This window comes from Quercus suber, unplaced genomic scaffold (genome assembly GCF_002906115.3).
Source record: "Quercus suber isolate HL8 unplaced genomic scaffold, Cork oak 2.0 scaffold_113, whole genome shotgun sequence".
In the NCBI taxonomy this organism is placed as follows: Eukaryota; Viridiplantae; Streptophyta; class Magnoliopsida; order Fagales; family Fagaceae; genus Quercus; species Quercus suber.
The window spans coordinates 834951-862025 of NW_027069578.1; the positions used below are offsets into that span (position 1 = coordinate 834951).

The window sequence follows — 27075 nt, forward strand, 5'->3', positions numbered from 1 at the left end:
TTTCACTTGTTTAAGAACATATGTCATTCTTTATATAGTTGGCTAATCTTTGACAAAATGCACTCAACTTGTAATTGGTAGTTCTAGTATTTTAAACTTCAAGAAATAAGGTTTCAAGATCAAGTGTTGAAGTCATCAAGTTTATCCAAAAACAAGCTGAAGAAGTGCAAATTCATTAAAACTCGACATCTCGATAGCTCCTCGATACCTTGCTATTTGTGAGATTTATAAAATCAGAATTTCTATCTGATTTCTTAGAATCGTGAATATGCTTTTGGCTTCTTTTCTTCTAACCCTAAACATATAAAAGATTGTTTTAAGGGCCGTCAAAGTATTCACAAGTTGCACAAGATTGAGCAAACTCTGTTCAAGCAAATTGTGACTGGAGACAAAGTTTTGCCCTAGTCCATCTCTTCTAAGAAGCTGCTGTGTATGTGCACCTTTGGGTTTTGTGACCAAGATCTTTTTGACCTTCATCGTGTAGGATGAACTGAAAAACTTTGCAGCCAACAACTCTTTCTAGTTGGTGATTGAAGTCCGTACTGGATCCGCACAATTGGTTAGTCACTATTTGGGAGCCGTGCATTGAAAGAGAAATATCACTAAGAACAAGTCCAATTGGTATTGGGATAAGAGTTCAATTGTAAGTTGGTAAGGTACTTGGATTCCTTTACTTGTAACTGCTTGTTGTGATAATAGTGGAGTTTCGAGATGGTGACCTGAAAATCACCCGGTGGGGTTTTTGCCGTAGGTTTTTCCCATTCGTAAACAAATTACCTGTCATTTAATTTCCTGCATATTTATTAATTGGGATTTGTTGTGCTACCACGCTTGCATATTAAATTCATTAATTAATAATTTGGCTAATTAATTAATTGGTTTAATCAAATGGGTCAATTCAATTTGTGGCCTATCAAAATAGATTATCTAATGTGAGGTATTTTGAAAAATGAGAATGTAAATATGAAAAAGTAGTTTTTATGCTAAAAAATAAATAAGAATTTTTGCACAAAATGATGTAAATGCTCGGTATTTCAAGAAATCTGGGTTTGAAACATACGAGATTTCCCTAAATTTTTTTTCTCCACGCTTTTTTGGTTAAAAAAGCATAAATCATAAATGACCTATGTCTTTTGTTTGAATTAATGCTGAGATTTTTTTTATTAAATAAAATCATTAAAAAAATGATATAAATTGCTCGGCTCGTTTACACAAGCAAGCAAACATTTTGACTCGAAGGCCTGGATTCGAGTTCCAAATAAATTTGACACCTTCAATGTGAAGGTCAATTATGAACTTCTTCACTTTGCTGTATAATAATCTCAACTCTCAAGGAACAATATAAGTTTGGATCAACTTGAACTTAGATTGCAACAGTGCCCCAGGGGAAGAGATTTCTACATGTTCTTGATGGGAGGCCTTACAATCTGCTTAACAGAAGCCGCAAATGGAAGAAGTACTTTGTAACTACACGCAAGAAGATATTGCACCAACGATGGGTACTGTTAGTGGTTTATCATATGGAGTCATTAGCAATTGAAAAAAGTTGGTCGATATTTGCAAAAAGCTGGACTCTGCACCTGCCTCTTCAAACCACCGCCACCTCCAGCCTTCGCCGGCCACGATTATTTGTCTTCAAGTCCAATGAGACGGTCTTCTCAAAAAAATTAAAAAAAAAAAAAAAAAATCCAATGGGACGGAGATCTATGTTTGATTGTTTTAAATTGAGTTAGGCATCCTTTTGGTTAAAGTTGCCAGAGTTAAGTGCTTGGCTTTTAAATAAGAAGTCATAATTTACACCCTTCATCTCAAATAAATCCTAACCTTCAAATGGATACTCTTTATTTCAAATTTGAAAATCCAAATCCAAGAGGAAAATGTAGATTGGCGGAAAAAAAAATTGGGGGGAGGGGAGTGGCAAGTAATACAAATTTTAGGAAATTTGTTCGATAAGGTTAATGTGTAAGTAATACTAACTATTATAGTACAGTTTACAAGGCTAGGGATAGTTATTCCCTATAATAAAAGCATAACCAATCTAAACAATACTCCTTAGGAATTGAAAGTTCAAAAAGGGTATAAAACACCTTTGAACTTTTAGACTCCAAATAACAAAGATACCAATTCAAGCTTTATATCAAACAATTAATGTGCGGAATATGATAACGAGCTTGTAACTGAATTGATAGAACAATCTAAACCAAATATAAACACATCCACAGCAGTAAATATAAGGCAAAGGTAAAGGGAAAGAAGATGCAAACACACGGACAACACACGATGTGTTATCGAAGAGGAAACCGAAGTCCTCGGCTTAAAACTTCTTCGCCGCCCTCCAAGCGGTCAAATAATCCACTAAAGAATGTAGTTGGGATACATAAACAGCAGAAGACCCTCCAAGCCTAATCTACCCAAGTACCTAAGCCCTCCAAACTTCTTGTTCCAACGAGGTTACGCCGAACCTATTTCTTCTCTAGCTTCCCGGATTCCGCTACTTGACCATAGCATCAACCAATGTATATTGGTTCCTTTCCAAACTGCTTCCCAAAGCACCAAATGGACCTTCTTACAGACGTGGGTGTGGTGAGACAAGGGTTTGGTAAATGACCTCTCAAGGGTATGACAATGGAGAGGAAGAGAGCAGAGGAATTTGTAGAGTCTCTTTAGATGAAGATTGAGGATGAATCAATCTTGTATTTCTCTAGGGTTTTCTCTCACAAAATTCTCTCTGGAAGCTCTCACAATATGATGGGTATAAGGGTGTATATATAGTAGGGTGAGAAGGGAATGCAAAACGTCAGTTTTTGCCAAACAGGGCAAGTTGGCGACTTGATCTCGCGGCTTGGCCAAGTCGCGAAATCAAGTCGCGACGTAACGGCCTGGCCAGACTGGAACTTTTGTCCTGTAGCGTGACAGCTGGCGCGGCCCTTTAGCTTCCCAGTGTGCCTCTCACGTGACTGCCTTTCGCGGCTTGCCAGTCGCGAACCACCCGCGAGTCCTAGTCGCGAGACTCTGTTTTTCTTGCACACTCTTGAGCTTTTCTTCACATCTTCTCATTTTTTTTTTTTTTTTTTTTTTTTTTTTTTTTTTTTTTTTTTTTTTTTTGCTTTCAGCCGTATAAGAAGACTTGAATCACTGTTTACGGTACTGTGCGTCTACTGTTCAATGAACAGTAGCCGCACTTGTTGACTTTTGTCAATAAACAGTACATTTGTGCACTGTTCACGGACCCACAATTTTCACTTTTCAGCAACTTTTTCATTAAAAATGGGTCCCACGATACTATTCACACATTTAAAAATTATTTTGCTACAGTGTTTTCAGTTTTCAGTTTTCAGTTTTCAGCTGCATCCAAACGGGCCCTAACTATTATAGTACAATTTACAAGGCTAGGGATAGTTATTCCCTATAATAAAAGCATAACCAATCTAAACAATACTCCTTAGGAATAATTATTACAGTGTACTAAATGTGTCTTTAACGCAAGTACTAGTTTGAATACATTTTTTTAATGTTCAAAGTTCAAATTCAAAGTACGTAGAATTGCTCCCATCTATATATATATATATATATATTAAAAGCCAAAGATCAAAAAAAATCCAATTAGATTTCAATTTGATTTCCAATTTTGCATCACGTGTCCCGTTCAATTTTTAATTTTTGTATGAACTAAATTATTAAGTATAAAAATCGAAGAGTCCAAATCCAATTAGATTTTAAATTGGATTTCAACCATGTGTCCATCTAATTTTTAAATTTTTGTGACAAGTGAATTATTGTGTACAATCCAATTATATTATATATATAATTTAAACCTCTTTTAAAAAAATGTATAATTTGAATCGTGTAATTGTAATTGTTTTTAATTGTACCTGTGTATATGCATGGGGTTACAATAGTTAAAAAAAAAAAAGTAGGTAGAATTGCAAATTTACCAAATATAAAAACTAAAAGTTCTCCTCAATTTTCTTGCCCAATGTATTATTGTTCTTGGAATTTATGTTTGTGGGTCCTTTTCACTTTGGAATTATGTCCATGGATCTCTTTTCTTTTTTCTTGACTTGGAAAATGGAAAAAAAATTCCACCAAAAAATTTGGTACAACAAAAAAAAAATACATAATTTTTGCCACATTTTCCCATTTGACTAATAGTGATTGGTGGATAAAAGTGGTGGGCCTATATCAAAGTGACAGACAACTAATCATAGTGTAGCACTAAAAGAACTCTTTTTTTCCACAAGAGAGCAGCCAAAGTCAATGATCATGTTGAAATCCCTATTTTCTTTCCCATTAATGACAAAACTTGATTGGTATTTAAAGAAAAAGAATGATGAAGATTGATTGTGACAAGTGAATTATTGTGTGCAATCCAATTAAATTATATATATAATTTAAATCTCTTCTAAAAAAATGTATAATTTGAATCATGTAATTGTAATTGTTCTTAATTGTATCCGTGCAAATGCATGGGGTTACACTAGTCAAAAAAAAAAAAAAAAGGATTAGTTAGAATTGCAAATTTACCAACTATAAAAACTAAAAGTTCTCCTCAATTTTCTTCCCCGAAGTATTATTTATTTATTTATTGTTCTTGGAATTTATGCTCATGGGTCTTTTTCACTTTGGAATTATGTCCATGGGTCTCCTTTTCTTTTTCTTGACTTGGAAAATGGAAAAAAATTTCCACCAAAAAATTTGGTATCACAAAAAAATACATAATTTTTGCCACAATTTTCCATGTGACGAATGGTGATTAGTGGATAAAAGTGGTGGGCTTATATGAAAGTGACAGACAACCAATCATAGTATAGCACTAGAAGAACTCTTTTTTCCACAAGAGATCAGCCAAAGTTAACGATCATGTTGAAATTGCTATTCTCTTTCCCATTAATGACAAAACTTGATTGGTATTTAAAGAAAAGAATGATGAAGATTGACTGTGACAAGTGAATTATTGTGCGCAATCCAATTAAATTATATATATAATTTAAACCTCTTCTAAAAAAATGTATAGTTTAAATCGTATCATTGTGATTGTTTTTAATTCTATCCGTGCATATGCATGGGGTTACACTAGTAAAATAAAAATAAAAATAAAAATAAAAGTAGTTAGAATTGCAAATTTTCCAACTATAAAAACTAAAAGTTCTCCTCAATTTTCTTCCCCTAAGTATTATTTATTTATTGTTCTCAGAATTTATGTTCATGGGTCTTTTTCACTTTGGAATTATGTCCATGGGTCTCTTTTCCATTTTCTTGACTTGGAAAATGGAAAAAATTTTCCCCCAAAAAATTTGGTACTACAAAAAAATCCATAATTTTTGCCACAATTTTTCATATGACTAATAGTGATTGGTGGATAAAAGTAGTGAGCCTATATGAAATTGACACAACCAATCATAGTGTAGCACTAGATGAACACTTTTTTTCCACAAAAGAACAGCCAAAGTCAATTGTCATGTTGAAATCCCTTTTCTCTTTCCCATTAATGACAAAACTTGATTGGTATTTAAAGAAAAAGAATGATGAAGATTGATAAACGGAGATACTGAATCATATCCTCTTCACTAGCTTCAAAAAACCCATGGCATTCACTAGCTTCAAAAAAGTATTTTTCCCTGTTTCTTTATTCGTGTTGTCCATGTTACATTTTTCCACTATTGCTGATTCTGTTTCTGTGGATAACGAAACTGAGACAGACGCTCTTCTCAATTGGAAAGCCAGACTTCAAACATTCCCTGTTGATATTAGCCAACTGTCCAAACTCATATATCTTGATCTATCCTATAATAACTTATCAGGGAAAATCCCACCCCAGATTGGCCTACTGATCAACCTTGAGGTCTTGCACCTAGCTAAAAATCAGTTAAGTGGCTCAATTCCTACAGAAATAGGTCATTTAAAGTCTCTTAATGACCTTTCTTTGTATGCCAACAATTTCCATGGATGCATTCCTGCTTCATTAGGTAATTTGAGCTATCTGACTGACTTTTCTCTCAATAGTAATTTCTTTTCGTGTTCCATTCCTACATCTTTAGGTAATTTAAGCAACTTGGCTTATTTGTACCTCTATGATAATCAACTTTCTGGTTCCATTCCTCCACAAATTGGAAACCTAATTAATTTAGTTGAACTTGACATAAGTAACAACAGTTTAAAAGGTCCCATCCCCTACAGTGTTGGAAAATTTGAAAAGCTAACATTGTTGCATATGAACAAAAATCAACTCTCTGGCTCCATCCCCCTAGAAATTGGAAATTTGAAGTCTCTCATATTCTTAAGCCTTCATACAAATCATCTTTCTGGCTTAATTCCCACATCTTTAGGTTCTCTTAGAAACTTAACTGTTTTACACCTATACAACAATCGACTTTCTGGTTCCATTCCTGAAGAAATAGGAAACTTGAAGTCCATAACTGATCTTGAACTGAGCAGAAATCAATTGAATGGTACTATTCCAATTTCCTTCGGTACGTTGAGCAGCTTAGAAGTTTTATACCTCCGTGATAACCAAATTTCTGGTCCCATTCCACAAGGGATCGGGAACTTAAAGGGGTTGACTACTCTGCTTCTGGATGCCAACCATTTCACTAGCTTTTTGCCTCCAAACTTATGCCAAAGTGGATCTCTCCAAGTACTAAGGGCAGACAACAACTATCTCACGGGTCCAATACCAAAAACCTTGAGAAACTGTACAAACTTAATTAAAGTCCACCTTGAAAGAAACCAACTCTTTGGAAATATATCTGAAGATTTTGGCATCTACAGAAACCTGCAGTATATGGACCTAAGTTACAATAGATTTTATGGTGAAATCTCACACAACTGGGGCAAGTGCACACAACTTACCACTCTAAAGATTGCTGGGAACAATATTTCTGGTCGCATACCACTTGAAATTGGAGACTTAGTTCAACTCCAAATACTTGATCTTTCTTCTAACCGATTGGTTGGGGAGGTTCCAAAGGAATTTGGAAAGCTGACTTTTTTGTCAAAGTTGACATTGAATAGCAATAAACTTTATGGTGGTTTACCCTTGCAGCTTGGGTCATTAATAAATCTCGAGTATCTAGATCTATCCACTAATAGGTTTGGCAAGGCAATCCTGAGAGATATAGGGAACTTTTTGAAATTACATTACTTGAATATGAGCAACAACAAGTTCATCCTTAACATTCCAATTCAAATGTGTGAATTAGCTCATTTGTCCCAGCTAGATTTGAGCCTTAACTCACTCGAAGGAGAGATACCTTCACAAATCAGCAATATGCAGAGCTTGGAGCTGTTGAATGTATCCCACAATAACTTCTCAGGTTTCATTCCAGCTGCTTTCGAAAAGATGCGTGGCTTGTCGTTTGTCAACATATCCTACAATGAGTTGGAGGGTCCTCTTCCCAATAGCCGAGCATTTCAAGATGCTCACATTGAAGCATTACAAGGTAATAAAGGACTGTGTGGAAATGTTACGGGATTGCAACCTTGTAGCGCAGGATATATTTCAAAGAAGGGAAATAAAATTATTTTCCCTCTCTTGGGAACACTTTCACTTGTATTGGTATTCTTGGGAATTTTCTTCACTTTAAAAGGAAAGGGGCAAAATCCACAAACAAATCAAAAAACAGACATGGACAAGGAAGAAGTGCTTACAATACCAACTTTTGATGGAAGAATAATGTACCAAGAAATCATTGATGCAACCCAGGGTTTTGATGCTAAGTTTTGCATTGGGAAGGGAGGATATGGAATCGTCTATAAAGCCAAGCTAATATCTGGAGACACATACGCAGTTAAGAAACTCACATCCTTATGTGATGGTAACGTTTCACAGCAAAAAGAGTTCTTAAATGAGATAAGTGCATTAACAGAAATTCGGCATCGAAATATTGTAAAATTGCATGGCTTTTGTTCACATTCACGTTTCTCAATTTTGATTTACGAGTACCTTGAAAAGGGTAACTTGGCCTCAATTTTGAGCAATGATGGAGGAGCTAAAGAATTGGACTGGAATAAGAGGGTGAATATCATCAAAGGTGTGGCTCATGCTTTGTCTTACATGCACCATGATTGCTTACCACCAATTGTTCATAGGGACATATCAAGCAAAAATATATTGCTGGATTCAGAGTACGAGGCTCATGTTTCTGACTTTGGCATAGCTAAGATTCTTAATCAAGACTCATCCAATTGGACTTCACTTGCAGGCACATATGGATATCTTGCACCAGGTAATGTACTTACTTTAATCAATATAGATCATAGATCATATGAATACATTGGCATAATCCTTTGCTTCTTCTTTTTTTAGAGCTTGCTTATACGATGAAGATAACTGAGAAATGTGACATGTTTAGCTTTGGAGTTTTGGCTATTGAAGTGATCAAGGGTAAGCATCCCGGTGAAATCATCTCCATTCTATCTGCTTCATCTGTGGAGGAGAATTTATTGTTGAATGATTTGTTAGACATACGCCTTCCACCTCCCACTCCCGAGGTTGAGAATCATCTAAAACTCATAATAAAGTTGGCAATTGCATGTTTGCATGCTAATCCGAAATCCAGACCAACTATGTATATGGTCTCTCAAATTTTATCAAGCTAAAGTGCCCTTTCCAAGAGCAATCACACTCTAACTAGGACAAGCAAGGATATGAAATAAGACACTATATTTTGTCAAATCTATGTTGTTGAAGGCAATTGTTTGTTTAAGATTATGTAATGCCTAAAGTACTACTAGATGTTAAATTGCAAGTATTAATAATGCACTTCTAGTAACACAGATTTCAAGGGCATAGTGATTATACATGTTTGATTAGCTATTGTTAGGGTTTTTGGCCTTGATTGTAACAAAGTTAGCCAAATCTTAACCAAGTAATTAATTAGATTACTTATGCTTTAGATCTGAATTGAATAGCGACACACAAACACAGATCACAAAAAGACACCAAAATGATGACTTAGAAAAACCGAAAAAACAAACTATTTCATTGTAAAAACTTGGGGGACTTAATCATCAATCCCCCTAGTCAATAAACCCACTAGAATATTATTGAAGTGTGTAAAAAGATTTAACCCTAAATCTAATGCTACTTCTTGTAGTACTTACTAACGTGACCATACATAGCTCCGAGACTTCGGGTTCTTCTATTCTAAACTTGTTGCACATGAATGTCACTCAAGACTTTGAGAACAACTCTCAAAGTTTTATACTAGTAACTTGGATGTAAACTGGATGCAACAATTTCACTTTGATCATTGGATCTTTAGTATAAATGTAGGTCTCCGGTTGATGCTTCAAGAGAGGTTGGAAAAAGATCTGTGTACAATAAACTACTCTCTCGTAGTCTTAGAAAACATGCTTTATGGCTTTCTTATATACTATATTAAAAATGCAAGTGCCAAGTAGCCTTAGATCAAATGGCTAACAGAAAATACTGAGAATCCAATCAACATGATTCTCGATCAGTTGAGATTTGCAATCAACCATTCAACTTAAGTAACTCTCAACAAGTTGAGTTGGTGTCAAAATCTTGTGTAGTAGTAGTCCAGTTTATGTTTCTTGAGTCTTTCTATTTTTGAACCTTGGTTTGTCTTGTACTACGATTACTTCGATATCAATTTAAGAGCCAACCTAGATTATAACTGTTATAATTGTTCATGGCTTGTCAACCTAAAAATATGGACTTAACAATCTCCCCCATTGACAATTCATAATAAAATTTTTTGCATCAAACGACTCAAATACAATACAACCCAAAGAAAATTTACATCCCTCCAAACTACACAATCCTAGGAAGTTGCAAGGAGGTTGAATGTCTTGTGTAGAGATTACTTATCTTTTCCTTAATCACTAAAATAAAGCATAAATGCATGTGTGGAAATAAAGACAGATAAACAATATTGATCACAATAATATATAAATATATATACTACAAAAAATAAAAATAAATAGAAGCATGTGAGTTAACATAAGCAGCCTGATACCAATTGTAAACCAAAACGCAAAAACTAAACATAAAGCATATTGTATCGAAGATTAAAAAAATAGGTACAAGTCCCACATAAAAAAGAACAAGAGTTTTGCAAATAAAATAACATAATCAAATAAAAGTCCCCCCCTCAACACAGCATCTCCCCCTTTTTGCATGTTGGACAAAGGGGTCCTGTGTAACAGTCCAAACTCAGATAGGGTATAGAGAGCATGAATCTCACGTGTAACGCCCCGTTGCCAGGGTTGTGCACATCTTGTTGGTTAATATGTACATAAAGCAATTGCCAACTTTATTATGAGTTTTAGATGATTCTCAACCTCAAGAGTGGGAGGTGGAAGGCGTATGTCTAACAAATCATTCAACAATAAATTATCCTCCACAGATGAAGCAAATAGAATGGAGATGATTTCATCAGGATGCCTACCTTTGATCACTTCAGTAGCCAAAACTCCAAAGCTAAACATGTCACATGTCACATTTCTCAGTTATCGTTATCGGATAAGCAAGCTCTAAAAAAAGAGCAAAATATTATGCCAATGTATTCATATGATCTATGATCTATATTGATTAAAGTAAGTACATTACAAAGTTTAGCTCATCCCACAACATTATCGCACATCTTGTTGGTCAGGAATGAAAAATTAATAAATATAAACCAATTTAAGTATCAAATATATTAAAAAAATTAAATGACACATCACAATTTGATCTCGGTTGAACCTCAATCTGACATCAAAAACCTTGAACTTATCACTTTTTCGGTTCATTAAACGGTCCGGGTTTCAAAACTATGTCCAAAGGTCACTAATTAGAACCTAACAATTACAAAAATATCAATTCACACGAATCACCGCCATAAAATCTGGTCTAATGCTTTAATAGTATAAATCTTGAAAATACTAATATATCCAAATATTCCATTAATTTACATGCTATCCAATTCGTCTTCAGCATGAATATCCAATTGTTCTAACCTATGAAATTCCGAACTCTATCGTTTAACACACACACAAATATATAGTAACTCTTTGGAAACCTCATAGGTAATCTCATATCTAACTCTTATAGCCTTATATTCTCTTCCACTACTTAATATAGCTGGTAAATATAATAATCAAGTTTTGGTTTACACAATGGCAGTTTCGAATTGTATAAATCAATAAACAATTGTATAAGTCAATAACCATCTACTTATGCCTCTGTTAGGTATATACAAGATTAGGTTGGTATATATATATATATATTCAACCCGTAGCATCCAATATAGAGATCAGCTTTTATCCTGTGCAATTCCACAATAGAAAATCCTGATTCTTTAAGCAATTGCATATTTGAACTTAAGGATCAATCCCACTAGGTTATAAAGCCAAAGCTCCACACCTCAGTTCCCATATCCCATATATTATCAATTTGAATTAATCTCCATAACTCCACACATAAAGTTCTGAACAGCACCCAACGGAAATTATTTTAAATCAATGAAGCCCAAGAAACTGACATTATGTTCAGTCAATGAGTCAATAAACAATAACATAAGTAAGTTCCATTTATGGTAGAGGAGAAACCCAAAACGGTAAAAGAAATCCGTTGTCTCACCTCATGCACACTTTCTCCTCGTTTTTATCCCGCAAGGCCAACCTTGAAACTGTCACAAGTTGTTCTTCAGGGAGAAGAGGGCTGTGGTGTGTGAGGAGTGTAACGTGAAAATAACGGGATAAGCTACTATGTGTCGTGTGTTGAGGCTGAATGAGGAAAAAGTATTTTGTATTAAATGGTACCATCTTGTGCAATGCAAGAAAAAATAATTGAGTATAATATATGATTTAATCTTGGCTTATTTTACATAAATCATATAAATTGAATTTGTAAATTAAAAAAAAAATGTCATTATAGATTAACAAAAATTGTTATGCAACTGGATTTGAAGCTATTCCCCAATATATGCTACTCTTGAACTACAAAATAGGAATTTAATACATTAAAAAAGTTTTATACCCTAAACTTATTGGATAATGGGTGTCTACTGTAGCAACCTACTCATCGATAAAACCACAAACTCCTTAATCCCACACTATCATTTGATCCGAGAGATTTGGTTAAAATCCATGATTCATACCCCATAAACCATAGATTCCCATTAAAAAAAAAAAAAAAAAAAAAACAATAGAGCATTGTAGTATCCGAGACAACCATGTACCTGTGCTCCCGAAACTCGCCTAGATAGTCTTTAGCTCGTTGGTTCAACCTGCCTGTGTGTTGGATGATGCCACCATACAACACACAGTTTCGTTGGTTCCAGATTATCCAACTTTGGAACCAAAACTGTTCCAGTTCTTCATTAGTCAGTTTGCGTTGCATACTTTCAACCAAATGCAGCATATCATCATCACCAGACGTACCCTTCTGCAAGCGACTTGGGCAGCCAACCCATATGTCTTGGGCCTCCCACATTCCACAAACATAGTATCCTAATTCCTTGGCCAGTGAACAGACCCTACACCTGTCATCCTCAATAATTCTTCTTCGAGCCAGATTCTCACGTGTAGGCAAAATATCAAGGCAGGCTCTCCTACCAAAATTTTTTATTTTGTCAGTAATCCTGAGTTTCCACAGCTTTACCCAAACGAGCTTCCAAGCACCACCTTGAACTCTCACCACGTTAGCTTCCTACTTTGAGATCAACCTTGTCGTGTGATAGCCTGATTTCACTGAGTATTCACCACTCTTGGTGTGAAGCCAAAAGAGCACATCAGGGACTTGTCTACGACTCAAGGGGATGTGAAGAATAGCCTCAGCATCAGACCTCTGAAACTTAGACTCTATTACCTCGTGGTCCCATGAGTTTGTACTCCAGTTAATGAGGTCCAAAACCCACCACTCCCATTCCTCCTCCATCGGTGGATGAAGTACACGGTTTGTGACCTGATTCAATAACCACTTATCTGCTGTAACCCGAGTTGCAGACCTATCACCCACCCTCCAACAACACCCTTTTTTTAGAATAGGTTGGGCTGCCATTAAGCTCTTCTAAACATAAAGTTGTTGGGCACATCCGAAATATCCAGAAAATTGTACCGTGGGAAGTAACTAGCCTTAAAGCACCTGTATAGAAGTGAATCCTTTTCTTGAATCGATCTCCACTAGGGATGTCAAATGGGTGGGTTTGGGTGAGTATGGGTGAGCATAATTGGGTTGGCATATAAAACTCATTTACCCATTAAAACTCATTTAACTAATTATTTCTAACCCAATCAAACCAACCCAATAATATGGTTAAACCCCAACTTACTCAATTGTCTAATTATTAAAATTACTCAAATGCCATTAAAGTAAAAACCCACATTTTCACTATCAAAAAAAAAACCCTATATCATAGATCTAAATTTCCAAAAAAATAAAAGCAAGCAAATTCCATGACAATTCACACAAACATTACGTTTGTTTGCCGAGAAAATGCAGGAAATTATCAAAACAGAACAAAATCCAGAATGTGATATTCAAATTAAAAAATTAAAAAAAAAAAAAAAAAACTCCAGTCTCAAACTCAACTCTACTGCTTTTAATGCGTCAAGTATATTTTCGAAACTTGAAACTTTCTTTTTTCTTTCTCTCTCACTTTCCGAGCAACCAAACAGACGCTACATACAAACACATGCACACACAAAGAATAACATGAAACCNTTAAAATTAAAAAAAAAAAAAAAAAAAAAAAAAAAAAACCCTATAGCATAGATCTAAATTTCCAAAAAAATAAAAGCAAGCAAATTCCATGACAATTCACACAAACACTACGTTTGTTTGCCGAGAAAATGCAGGAAACGATCAAAACAGAACAAAAATTCAGAATGTGAGATTCAAATTAAAAAAAAAAAACTCCAGTCTCAAACTCAACTCTACTACTTTTAATGCGTCAAGTATATTTTTGGAACTTGAAACTTTCTTTTTTCTTTCTCTCTCACTTTTTGAGCAACCAAACAGACGCTACATACAAACACATGCACACACAAAGAATAACATGAAACCCACGGAAGAGCTCTTGGAGCGGAAGTTACTGGCAAGAGACAAAAGCCGCTTAGCAGCTCGAAGAGCCCCAACAAGATCGGACTGTTAGGACATATGTGTTTTCACTTGTTAAGAATATATGTCACTTATTTATGTAAATTGACTAATCCTTTGACAAAACACACTCTATTTGTAATTGGGTAGTTCTAGGAGTTTTAATACTTCAAGAAATAAGATTTCAAGGTCAAGTGTTGAAGTCATCAAGTCTGTCCAAGAAAAAACAAGCTGAAGTGCAATTTCATTAAAGCTCGACACCTGCTCGATAGCTACCTCGACACCTGCTATCTGTCGAGATTTAAAAATTCAGATTTTCTGATTTGATTTTCTTAGGATCCGTGAATATGTTTTTGGGCCTTCTTTTCTCCAAACCCTAAACATATAAAAGGATTGTTTTAAGAGCCGTCAAGTGTGACACAAGTTGCAAATTCATTGAGCAATCTCTGTTCAAGCAAATTGTAATCAAAAGACGAAATTCTTGACCTAGTTCATTTTTCTTCAAGAAGTTACTGTGTATTTGCACCATAGGGTTTTGTGACCAAGCATCTTCCTGATCTTCATCGTGTAGGATGAACTAAAGAACTTTGCAGCCAACCTTTCTTCCTTAAGTTGGTGTTCTGAAGTCGCGTACTGGAATCTATACATTGGTTAGTCACGTACTTGGGAGCCGTGCATCAAAGGTGGAAACTGTCGTTGCAGATCAAGTCCAATTGGATATTAGGGTAAGGGTTCAACTATAGGTTGGTAAGGTACTTGAGATTCCTTTACTTGTAACTGCTTGATTTGATAATAGTGAAGTTTCGGGAATGGTGACCTGAAAATCACCCGATGGGGTTTTTGCCGCGAGGTTTTTCCCCATTCGTAAACAAATCACCGTGTCATTTAATTTCCGCTGCATATTTAGCTTTTGGTGATTTGTTTGTGCTTCCACTCAATTGCATGATAAATTGATTAATTAATAACTTGGCTAATTAATTAATTGGTTTTATCACAAGGGGTCATTCAGTTTGTGGCCTATCAAGTGGTATCAGAGCAGGCACATTCTGATTAGGTTTAATTGTTGCTGTACAATCCATTGACCCCTATTTGTTATGGATAGAGGACAGTCATTAATCATACCTCCTTTATTTGATGGCACTAACTATGCATACTAGAAAGTACACGAGCTTTCTTGCAGTCTTTAGATGAGAAGGTGTGGCAAGCTATAGAGATTGGCTGGACTAAGCCAAAAGAAGAACTGGCCGATTGGGATGATGCAAAAATCAAGGCGACTAACTTCAACAGCAGAATGTTAAATGCCCTATTTAGCACAGTCACCAATGAGGAGTTCAAGAAGATAGCCTCAACTGAAACTGCTAAGGAAGCTTGGACTATCCTCTAGACAACCTATGAAGGAACAAAGGCTGTCAAAGATTCAAAACTTCAGAGGCTCACTACTAGCTTTGAAAAAATTAAGATGGAGGAGGATGAGTCGTTTGATGAGTTCTATGCCAAGGTAAAGGACATAGTGAACTCAGCCTTCAATCTTGGGGAAACCATCCCTGAACCCAAGGTTATAAGGAAGGTGCTCAGATCTCTACCTAAGAGATTCTATGCCAAGATTACTGCAATAGAAGAATCAAAAGATATTGACAAGATTCCTTTGACTGAGTTGGTTGGAAACTTGTAGACCTATGAGCTAAGACTCTCTAGGATTGGCAAAACTGGTAAAAGTAAGAGCATGGCCTTGAAGGCGAAGAACAGTGATACAGATGAGTCTTTCGATGATGAAGATTCCAAGATGAAGTCCTACGTTACAAGGCAGTTTAAGAAGTTCATGAAGAATGCCAGTGGAAGGAATTTCGACAAAGACTGCAGACAATCCAATTCTTCTCAGTTCAAAAGTCAAGACAAAGGGAAGAAGGATGCTAAGGATGGCAGTTAGTACACTGTTCCTACAAGACCAAAATACTTCGAATGTCATGGATTCGGTCACATAAAGCATGAATGCCCAACATATCTCAAGAGCATTGGGAATAGTAAGGCACTTGTTGCAATCTTAAGTGACACTGAGCCTGAAGATGATTCCGACACTGAGGATGATGGAATCTTAAATGCCTTCACTACCACAGACAATCCTACTGAGGGGATTGTTGAAGAAGTGGATAAAGAAGAAGAATTAGTGGAGTCCAAATTTGAGAAGATGGATGATCAAGATGATATCCACTCAGCCTATGAGAAGCTTTACAAGCTCTCTGAGAAGCATGAGAAATGATATAGGCTGGCCACCAACAAGCTCAGTGATGTGGAACTTGATCGTGAAGAGTTGTCCACAAAGTTTGATGAGGCGAATCAAACTATTGGAGCACTGAGATTTGATAACAACTTGTTGGCTGAGAAGGCCAAGAAGCTTGAAGTTGAGCTGTTTCAAGTCAGAGCTCAATTGAAGAGGACTTCAAGTGCAAAGTTTGATGAGATGCTTGGAAATCAGAAATCTGCTTCAGATCAAACTGGCTTGGGGTATGGTCTCTCTTTCTCTAATACTACTTCTACTAGCAATACTGTTTTTTGTTTCTCCTACTAATAACACTGAAATTGAGAACACTGATGTCAAAATTGAATTAGCTAGTGAGAACTTAGACAAGGGTAAATCTATCTTAGGAGCACCCCCTAAACAAGATAAGAAAGATGCCAAAAACCCTAAGGCTAAGAAAGCTAACTCTCACCAACGACTCCACATCCACATCATTAGAAGTCACCATCGCCGCCAACGCCGCATCATCCACCGGCTGAGCACGAAACTCTCTGATCTCCTCAAGCAAATGTGTGAGCAGCGAAATCCTCCACATCAGATCCGTACAGTCCTTCCTAAACGACCAACCATCGTTTCCACCACCGCCAACGGCAATGCTGGCCACAGTAACTTCCCTGACGAGCTTAAGCACCAATGGATTCCATGAGTTCTAGATGAGAGCTAGAGAGAGAAAGAGAGAGAGAGAGCAAGCGAAAGAGAAAGAGAGAGGTGCTTGGACGCCGAGAAAATGAAGGAAAAGGAAGGAAAATGAAAACTTGAAAACTGAAACGTTTGAGGGCTTCTCTTTTTCTTTTTCTTTTTTTTTTTTTCTTTTTTTTTTTAAGGGCTAGGTTGAATTTGGGTATATTATTTTTGGATTAAATGGGACTCAATGAGTTTTTAGTTAAAACCCAATAATTATTGGGTCTAATTGGGTTGATGCCCATTTAACCCAACTAATAATTTGGTGGGTTTGGGTTCAATTAGAGTGGACGGGTTTGGGTAGACAAATGGGTTTAGACTTATTTTGTCACCCCTAATCTCCACCCTTGCTTGGCTAACATAGCTAAGTTAAAATCCTTCAAATCACGAAAACTCATTCCACCTTCTTTTTTAGGTTGAGATAAGACCCCCCAGCTCTTCCAATGAATCATCCTTTCATCTCTTGTTTGTCCCTACCAGAATCTTGCACACAAAGCAATAAGTTCATTACAAAGCTTCACATGTATTAGAAATACCCCCATTGTATACTTGGGAATGGATGGGGCTACAACCATAATCAACACCTCTTTGTTTGCTCTTGACAACATTTTCCCTTTCCATCTTTGCATTTTTTTTCCCAAACTCTATCCTTCAAGAATGAGAAAGCTTGGCATTTTGATCAGCCTAGTAGCATGGGTAACCCCAAATAAGACTCAAATCTTTCCACCTCCTTCACCCTTAACATATTTTTTATTATTTCTCTTTGTCCACCATTCATGTTGCTACTAAAGTACATGGCTAATTTTTCAAAATTGATGTACTAACCAGATGAAGCTGCATATAACTGAAGAATATTTGTGATACATTGCACTTCCTCCAGAAATGCCTGACAAAATAGTAATGATTCATCTGCAAAAAAAGAGAAGGGATATACAAGGTGCACTTTTACAAACCACAACCCCATTAAGCTGCCTCTCCTCTTTTGATCTTGCCAGCAAAGCTGTGAACTCCTTTGCATATAACAAGAACAAGTAAGGAGACAGTGGGTCCCCCTGATGAAGTCTTCTCGAAGGAATAATGTTCCTATATGATTTGCCATTGATGTGTACTGAGAATGAGGGAGTAGAGACACAGCACATCACCCTAGCAATCCAAGTCATAGGAAAGCCCAACTTGATCATTATTCCCTTCAAGAACCCTTCTTGCCCAATTTCGTACAATGCATGGCATGCAAGGTTTCATATGCAATTAGTATATTATCAGTGATAAGTCTGCCTGGAACAAAAGCACTCTGAGTAGGAGTTATCAGCTGAGGAAGTGTCTGTTTCAGCCTGTTAGCCATTACTTTTGAAATAATTGTATATATGACATTACAAAGACTAATAGGTCTAAAATTAGATATTTTTTTAGGAAACTTCACCTTTGGAATAAGAACTATATGAGTATAATTAATTTTAGGAATCATACTACCAGAATTCAAAAAGTCTAAAACAACTGCAATTTCATCATCCTAACAATATGCCAATATTTTTGGTAAAAAAGAACATTCATACCGTCGGGTCTAGGAGACTTTGTTGGTCCCATTTGGAACAACATTGCTTTGATTTCCTCCGCACTATAATCACTAGACAAGATCTCATGCATATTTCGGGTTACCTTATGTTGCGCTACACTAAGACATTCCTCCATTCTTTGACATGTGTCTGAATGAAAAATACTCTCAAAGTACTTAATTGCCACACTTGCAACCTCTTCAGGCTCTTCCACCAACAATTGTATTGATCTTTGACCACATGAATGAAATTTCTCCTTCACCTTTGAGAGACTTTGGCATGAAAAAATTTGGTATTCTTGTCACCATGCTTCAACCATGAGACCCTAGACCGTTGGGCCCAATATTTCCTGTTTGAGAAGCAAGTTGTCAAGTATCTTGCTTTCTGCCAAGAATTTAGATTTGTTCTCCACCGTCGGGTCCTCCATGCTTAGCTCCTCCATCCGTTTTTGTACTTTCTTGTTTTCTTCCACATTCGGATGAGTATTAGAAGCACCCCATGCGTGCAGTTCTGTTCCACACCTACTAATCTTCTCCTTCATGTGTCTCAAACCTGATTCCGTGGTACCCGTTGAACTCCACGTTACAATCATCCAACAATCTTTAAAAGTCATCCATCTATTTGAGTGGATGAGGAATTTACTTTGTTTCTCGAAGGAGTGTAGGATAGAATTAAAATCGCCTATGCAACACCATGTACCATCAACAAACGAATGCAGGTGAGCAAGAAGAGCCCATGATTTGGGCTTTTGGCTTACTTCGGGCCACCCATAGAAACAAGTTAACATCCATGCAAAGCCATCTTCTTCCACCACTCTCGCTAGTATATGGTTCTCTGTAAAGTTTATAACCTCCATATCTTAACCTCTGATTTCCAAATGAGAGCCAACCTTCCTCCACCATGTGGCTTCTTTACCATAAACTTGTTTGGAAATAGTAGTTCTCTACAATGTTTATCAAAACTCTATCTGTCTAAACGTTTCTCCATTAAAAAACATGTTGTGGGAGCTTGATACCTCACCAACTTGTGAAGCCGACGAACTGTCCAAGTGTTCCCAAGCCCTTGGCAGTTCCAACTTAATAGCCTTATTTTGCTCGGCAAGGGTGCTCCTGCACTCCCACCGTTTCATTCGTTTGAACGTCTCCCTGATGTCTACTACATTTCCCCACCTTACCTTCAGTCTCTATGTCAAAATAAAGCTCAGCTTCCTGCAGTCCTTTCTTGCCTAGTGTATGTGGGTTTACTTTTGTGTTTTCTATCCTTGGCCCACAATCCATCCGTATAAGCATTGTCCAAGTGGGCTTTTGTTTAGAAACTTAAGGCCTAGCATGCTCCTTCCTTCCCATGTGCACCTTAGCTGTTGATGGCAATGTGACTTCCACATGTTGTAGAGCAAGATTGTGTGAGATACTATCCCATTTTGAATTTGGCGCCTCTGTGTTGCTAACCGAATAAAGTGGCCTTAAACTTTCCATAATTATCCCTTCGGTTTCAGAAACACTCTCCATACAAATCAAGAAAATCCCTAATCTCACATTCTTTCCTTTTGCTTGTGTGTCACCCTCTGTAGGATTTGCCTTGTTGGTTACATGATTTGTTGCTAGTGCCTCTTAGCTACTTTTGTTCCCGAACTATTCCTTGGTCCTATCTTCATTGTTTAGGTTCTAAATCCTAGTTGAACCCATCCTCAAGGGTGAACGAGGATGTCCTCCTACAAATTTTAACCACTCTCCATATTGGCACACCACCTTGCCACCATTCTTGCTTAAGGCAAAGTGTTCGGCACAGTTCTTGAGATCATGGCCCAATAGGTACAAAAGTGGCAAAACAATGGAAGACGTTCATATTTAAATGTAACCCATGAACACTGTCCATATGAGCCACCAATGAAATCGCCACGTCGAAGGGGTTTGGACGTTGGGATTGCCATCTTGACTCTCATAAAGGGATTTTGTGCATCTAATTTATGTCTCGTTTCTACCTCCACCACCTCCCCCAAATGACTACCAATCTCAGAAGAAACTTTAAATGAGGACATATCAAATGGCGCCCCCCATATCTGAATCTAGAGAGCAACATAATCAAATTTGATGTTCGCTGTTGCCATATCGGGTTGCCACCTTCGTAGCAGGAGCACTTCATTATCAAAGAACCAGGGACCTCCTTTGAGAAGTCGGTCCATATCAAATTCCCTATGAAACTTGAATTGGAACAGGTTCGAACCTACTTCCACAATCTATACCCCCTCTACCAAGTCCAAGGCTCACCTCAACATGGTCTAAGCTACTCGTTTATTGAATGGTTTGCAAGTAAGAAACTTGAGAAAGCAGACTCAGAGAATAGCTTTCAATCTCCTCCTTCCGACCTTCATCCGATATTGTAATCACTTATTCTTCCATTGTCAACTTCATTTTCTCCAAGCCATTAATTACATCTTCTGACATGATAGACGATTTAGGACCAAAAAACAAAGTAAAATTGAAAATACAAGTCCTTAGGCGACCTAAGGGAGGGAGAAGTCTTGCAACTAGTCAAGAGAGAGAGAGCTCCTACTCAAGGAGAGAGTCTGTTACTTTATTTAAAGTTTAAACACTCTTTTTTCACCATAAACCAATAACTTACCTCAATCCAGGGACGAACCCAAGTGGGGGCCCAGCTCCTCTGAGTCCAAATTTTTTTTAGTTATTATATATTTCATTTTTGTAGTTGGCTCCCCTTCCAAAACCTTATGCCCTCCTTCTCCTAGTAAGCCTAGATAGCCTCACCCAAATAGCAACTATCAACCTAAAAACTTAACAAAAACAATAAAAGCATTCACAATGGTAATTGTATTTTAGCAAAAATAACTATTTTACGACCAAAGAACCAAAAAATCATGTGTTATTGGAGAAGCTAAAGCTAAATTTTTTACAGCTACAGTAAACTAGTATAAATACCAGTTGATTGTAGTAAGTTATTAAAAAAGAGAATACAATATTTTATTAAGATTATATATCTTCCTTCAATTAAAAAACTCAAATTCTTTCACTTCCTTTATTATTTTGGATGAAGTGATATATATATATATTAAAAAAAAAAAAAAAAAAAAAAAAAAAAAAGACATCTGATATTGGGTATATTGTGAAGTGAGGTAGTAAAATAGATAAAGTAGCTTTTTGAGGTGCTAAAAGCTAAAATTTTGAGCACTACCATTGTGAATACTCTAACTTATAAAAAAATAAAAAATAAAAAAAAATCCTAGCTAGCCTAGTATTAAAATAAAAAACATTATTTTATTTTTTTGTTTTTGTCTTTGTTGGTGAATGATTACATCTTAATATATTTAGAAACAACGATTTTGTGTATTTATAATTTTTCAATACTATATAGATTCCTATTTGGAATTTTTTTTCATTTCACTTTGGCAACTTTTTATATTTTTTGATGGAGTTATCAACATATAAATATATAAAAGTGAAAACTATTAAATAATCAAACACCCACTAAACTCAATAAATGCCAATCCCACGTGTCAAAAGATTGGTGACACCAATTCAAAATATCATCTGATGCTTTGAGATGATCAGTAGGCAAGTGTACTCTTTTGACCAAGCATACAAGTCACTCAGTATTGACATTGAAAAAGCAAAAGGTAAGACCAGGGAAGAGTGGAGTGTAGAGAACAAAGTTAGAAAACAGCAAAAGCAAATCTGTCATCGTAAAGTCAGAAGAAGATGGTATAAGAAAAATGTGAAGAATAATGAAGTCAAAGTCTAGAAGAAGAGGTGATTCTAACTTCATTTTGCAAAGCTATTGTGCATTTTTCTTTCATTTTTCTCCTTCTTTTTGCTAGGTTTTCTTGGCTTACTCAAATTTGCACTAGCATTGGGATTTTAAAATCAAAATGCCAAAATTACAACAAAAAAAAAAGAAAAAAGAAAAGCATTTCATGTTTCAGCCAGGTATCCATTTACCAGCCGAAACAGCTAGATTTTGCCAGTACTGTCGGTATTTTTTCCGATACGAAATAGGGGGTGTTCTTGTACCGGTGCACTAGCTAGCACAGTATATATCGGTCGTACCGACCGGTACGATATGGTATCATCCACACTGGTGTATATCGAGAAAATAAAAAAAAAAAGAAGAAAGAAATAGTAAAAAACTAATGTATGTATATAAGATTTAAATAAGGGATAATTACAATAAACCTACTTGTGGTATAACCCGTTTTCACTTTGTCTATTCATGGTTTATGTTAGGGACATATTTTATGTAATTGGCATATCCTTTGACAAAACGCACTTTACTTGTATTTGGGTAAATCTAAGTAGGTTCAAGATGATCATTACAAGTAGTTAAATGGAAGACATGAAGACTACTCAAAAACTACTCAAAAAAAGTGTAATATGCAGGTCTCGATACCTCCTCAACAGAAGCTCGATTTGTCAAGATTCATTAAAGCTCGACGGATGTCTCGATCTATCGAGCTTACGGGTTTCAGACTAGCCAGCAACGTTTTTATTCTAAAAGGCTATTTGTTTATGGGTTTGTATAATCCTTATTGGACTAGGAAAGCTCAAGGTTTGTGTAAACCTATTTGGAATAGGAGAGCCCATTAAGCTCCTATTTAAAGGAGGTAGAAAAACCTAACCCTAAAGAGCTTCATAAGGTTTTCTGTTTGAAACCCTAGCCTCCTACTACAGAAGAAAGAGTTTTTGATGTGTTTCTTACACGCCTTTGGGTTCTATAACCAAGCAAAGTCTCTTGCACCAACATTGAAAATCTTATTGGTGTTTCTATGTGAAGCTGCTGTAAATCAACTACAACAATCAAAGGGTTGCTGTGGAGTTAGTAATGTACTTGGATTCGTGCAAAGGGGTAAGCCGCGTACTGGGATCCGCGCATTAGATTTGTTAGTCACGTACTGGAAGCCGTGTATTACAAGAAGAGATTGTCACTACAGAACAAGTCCAATTGGGTATTGGGGTAAGGGTTCAACTGTAGGTTGATATAAGGTACTGAGATTTCTTTACTTATAACCGCTTGCTTTGATAATAGTAGATTCTTGAGAGTGGTGACCTTAAAATCACTTAGTAGAGTTTTGCCTTGATGGTTTTCCCATTCGTAAATAAATCACCCGTGTCAAATTTAATTTCCGCTGTATTTAGTTAATTTGATTAATTAATAAATTTGGCTAATTAATTAATTAATCCATCACAATGGGTCAATACGTTTTTGGCCTATCAATTTAAAACTTTACATCTTGCTCATCTGAACTTCAATATTTTACCCACCTCTATTAAAATCAGGGATAAAAATGTATTTTATCTTCACTTTTATGTCTCTCTCCTCTATATAAAAATGTATTATCTTCACTTTTATGTCTCTCTCCTCTATATATATATATATATATATAAAATAAAAAAATAAAAAAAATAAAAAAGATCAAAGAGGGGTTTTGTAGAAAACAAGATGTGCATCAAAACAAGATCAAATGGACAGGCTAACACTTTTGGTTCTCTCTCTCTCTCTCTCTCTCTCTCTCTCTCTCTCTCTCTCTCTCTCTCTCTCTCTCTCTCTCTCTCTCTCTCTCTCTCTCTCTCTCTCTCTGTATTCATTTATTTGAATGTGTGGTTCAACAGCACCATAGGTGAGATGCTAGCAAAAGTTATTAATTGCAGCTTTCTTGATGCTGATGATTATCATCCACTTTCAAATAAAGGTATTTATATAAACTTATTTTCTATTGGATAAAAACTATAATCCGTTTTATACTTTTCAGCTTTTTCACTTGTTCAACTTAACAGAAAAGATGCACAAGGGATCCCTCTTTCAGATGAAGATCGGATTCCATGGCTTGAAACACTACGTGATGCCTTACAAGAGAGCTTAGCTAACAGAAAAATTGTGATTCTTGAGTGTTCTGTTCTCCAGTAGCAATACAGAAATATTCTCAAACCTGTAGACCCAAATTATGAACTAGGACACTGTGCCAGTGAGGTAAAGTTTGTTTATTGGATGCTATGGCAGAGGTTCTTGCTGCTCGTTTAGAGAACAGAGTTGTAGAAGGAAAGCATTTCATGCCGGCTAATTTTATTGCTTGATTTTGTTTTCTTCCAATGCTAAATATTTTACGAGAAAGATTAATGTTAATTGTTAAAGAAATAGATCATTAAATAGAACCAACCCCTTGAACTCAACTCTTGGAACATGTGTTGCTATCTTTGTCCTTGTTGGATGCTGCCCTATCTTTCTTGACTTCCTTCTTTCTTGATTATTTTTCAAAGGAATTTCAGCAAAGGAGACCAGTAGTTTGTATAGAGACACAAAACCCCATAATCCAAGCTCTTTCAAAAAAATCCAACCCTAACTTTTGATTCGTGTTATGTTATGTTTTGGTTGTAAAAGTTGTTTTCTATCGAAAAAGCCAAAGGTGAATAACAAAGCCCTAACGGAAGTAACTTTTGATGGGCAAAGTATTAAGTTTAAACAATGGGTAGGCAAAGTGAAAACGGATCATACCATAGGTGGGTTACTGTAATTATCCCTTTAATCAATATATAATTTGAATCCATATATGTGTAATTGTGTTGTTTTTAATTGTACCATACATATACACATATTACACCTTAGTATATATATATACATAGAGAGAGAGAGAGAGAGAGAGAGAGAGAGAGAGAGAGAGAGAGAGAGATTATGTTAGTATAACTTGATCCTAACCTTGTATATTTCGCACTAGTTAACAGTATGAAAAGATGCCCTTGCCCTTTAGAAGAAAAAATATGAAGAGACCAGGAAATTGCACTGGTGGGCTGAGATTTAAGAAAAGTGGAAAAGGTAGCCGCAGACACCGGTATTGACTACTTTTTAATTGACGTAAAAAAAAAAAAAAAAAGATTGGACGCTGCCTTTCGGAAGTGTATGCGTGTGTGTATATATATATATATATATCACATAAGTAATGTTTGAAGTATGAACTGGTGTCTCTTCCATTCAAAATGGATGCCAAGATTTCCATGAGGATTATCATGATCGCGATGCTTCTCTTTTTGTTTCTCTCATCTGCCACTGCGAGGGTGTTTGCTGAGCCGAACAACGTCGCCCCTCAAGCCAGTGAGTTCATTATTTGGTAGCCTTATGTTGTACAGGTTTTTAGATTTATGCAATTAATTAATTTCTTGTTATGTTTGCAGAGAAGAAGAGTAGCCTGCAACGTATTATTGTTCAGATGAAAACTATTGGAGAAATGAAGTTAATAAAAACTGGCCCGTTTGTACAAATGAGTGCAAGAGGTCAACAAATCCATAACACATTTAAAGTCACTACCAGCAACCTGCCTTTCGAAGTGCGCAGACACCGTAGTGTGGAACACTGAATTTTCCAATGTTAATCCCTGAATTTTTTTTTTTTTCTTTTTTGCATGTTTGTCTGCCTTCTAGTTGAAGAAAATGAGAGCAATTATTGTCCAATTAAAAATTGAGGAGCCCTATCTGGCAGACCAGAAGCTTTATCCCTAGGTTTTGCTTTTTTTTTTTTTTTTTTTTTTTAATGATGTTAAACTGTAAATACTACATTTTGCAACCTTTATTTAACATCGTCAATGCAAAAAGGATAAAATCATTATTTTGACCATTACATCTCCAAATACTTAATTGTAAACAAATCTAGAAGCGTTGGCCGTCTCTCTCTCTCTCTCTCTCAAAAAAAAAAAAAAAAAAAAAGCACTGACCGTCAAATATTATATCGTGGGCTTAAATCTAATAAACAAATTAAAAGTTATATCCAAAAATTTGCGTTCTCATGATTAGGGTTGATCACCTGTGATTGTGATTTATTGATTATAATTGCTTCTTTAAAAATTAATTTTGATTAATTATGTATCATACTCGAATTGGATAAAACTAATAATAATCATGAAGATGCATACTGTTTAGCAAAAAATAAAAACAAATGAAGATGTATACACCAGATAATTTTAAAGTAACTAATAATCTCACCAGGTAGTGGAGTGAATTTAAATATATAGTTAATTATCTTTAATTTAAGATAATTAATTAGTATTTAAAATCCGTAAATGACCCTTACAATATCTAACTTTTAAAATGGCCAAAAAAAAAAAAGTTCAAAGTTGGATTTCTCTCAAAGGATAATCAGAAAAACGTCCAAATCTGTATCAGATCAAATAAGGACTTGGTGCTTATTTCCGATCTAGTACCTTAGTGCTTTGCAATCCATTGTCCCAAGCCAATATGGTCCATGGTTTTGCATGGTAGAAATTGCTCATTCATGTCGAGGAAACTCCTCCTAAAATGTTCGAATTATAATAGTTTCAATCTATATTATAAATATTTATATACTTGAAAATTATGACTTTAGCGTAAAGAATCTTTTCCAAAAAAAAAAAAAAAAATGTCTAAAGAAAAATATCATATTTAGAAGTTTATTATTACGTAATTACCATCTTACTATTATTCTTTACACAGAACTTTTTATGAAGGAGAATAAATTATTGCACAAAG

At 35.8% G+C, this 27075-nt stretch overlaps 2 protein-coding genes across 2 annotated transcripts; one reads left to right on the plus strand and one right to left on the minus strand.

The window, feature by feature from the left end:
- The first annotated feature begins 6114 nt into the window (after positions 1 to 6114).
- LOC112024010 (MDIS1-interacting receptor like kinase 2-like) lies at positions 6115 to 8706 on the plus strand. Its single transcript, XM_065775496.1, has 2 exons — positions 6115 to 8225; positions 8306 to 8706. The coding sequence occupies exons 1-2, from the start codon at positions 6212 to 6214 to the stop codon at positions 8596 to 8598; spliced, it is 2307 nt and encodes a 768-aa protein (XP_065631568.1). The 5' UTR covers positions 6115 to 6211; the 3' UTR covers positions 8599 to 8706.
- Positions 8707 to 10248: 1542 nt separating this feature from the next.
- Positions 10249 to 13006, minus strand: LOC136068397 (uncharacterized). Its single transcript, XM_065775499.1, has 3 exons — positions 12672 to 13006; positions 12186 to 12557; positions 10249 to 10444 (listed from the first exon to the last, which is right to left on the minus strand). The coding sequence occupies exons 1-3, from the start codon at positions 13004 to 13006 to the stop codon at positions 10249 to 10251; spliced, it is 903 nt and encodes a 300-aa protein (XP_065631571.1).
- Between the last annotated feature and the right edge of the window lie 14069 nt (positions 13007 to 27075).

Excerpts from the sequence above, each read along its gene's own strand:
- LOC112024010 (XM_065775496.1), top strand. The coding sequence starts at position 6,212 with ATGAACAAAAATCAACTCTCTGGCTCCATCCCCCTAGAAATTGGAAAT. Across the intron at positions 8,226-8,305 it reads ATATGGATATCTTGCACCAG|AGCTTGCTTATACGATGAAG; the intron begins GTAATGTACTTA and ends TTCTTTTTTTAG.
- LOC136068397 (XM_065775499.1), bottom strand. The coding sequence starts at position 13,006 with ATGGCAGCCCAACCTATTCTAAAAAAAGGGTGTTGTTGGAGGGTGGGT. Across the intron at positions 12,558-12,671 it reads TCAGGCTATCACACGACAAG|GAGAGCCTGCCTTGATATTT; the intron begins GTTGATCTCAAA and ends AAATTTTGGTAG. Across the intron at positions 10,445-12,185 it reads GGCGAGTTTCGGGAGCACAG|CTTTGGAGTTTTGGCTACTG; the intron begins GTACATGGTTGT and ends TGACATGTTTAG.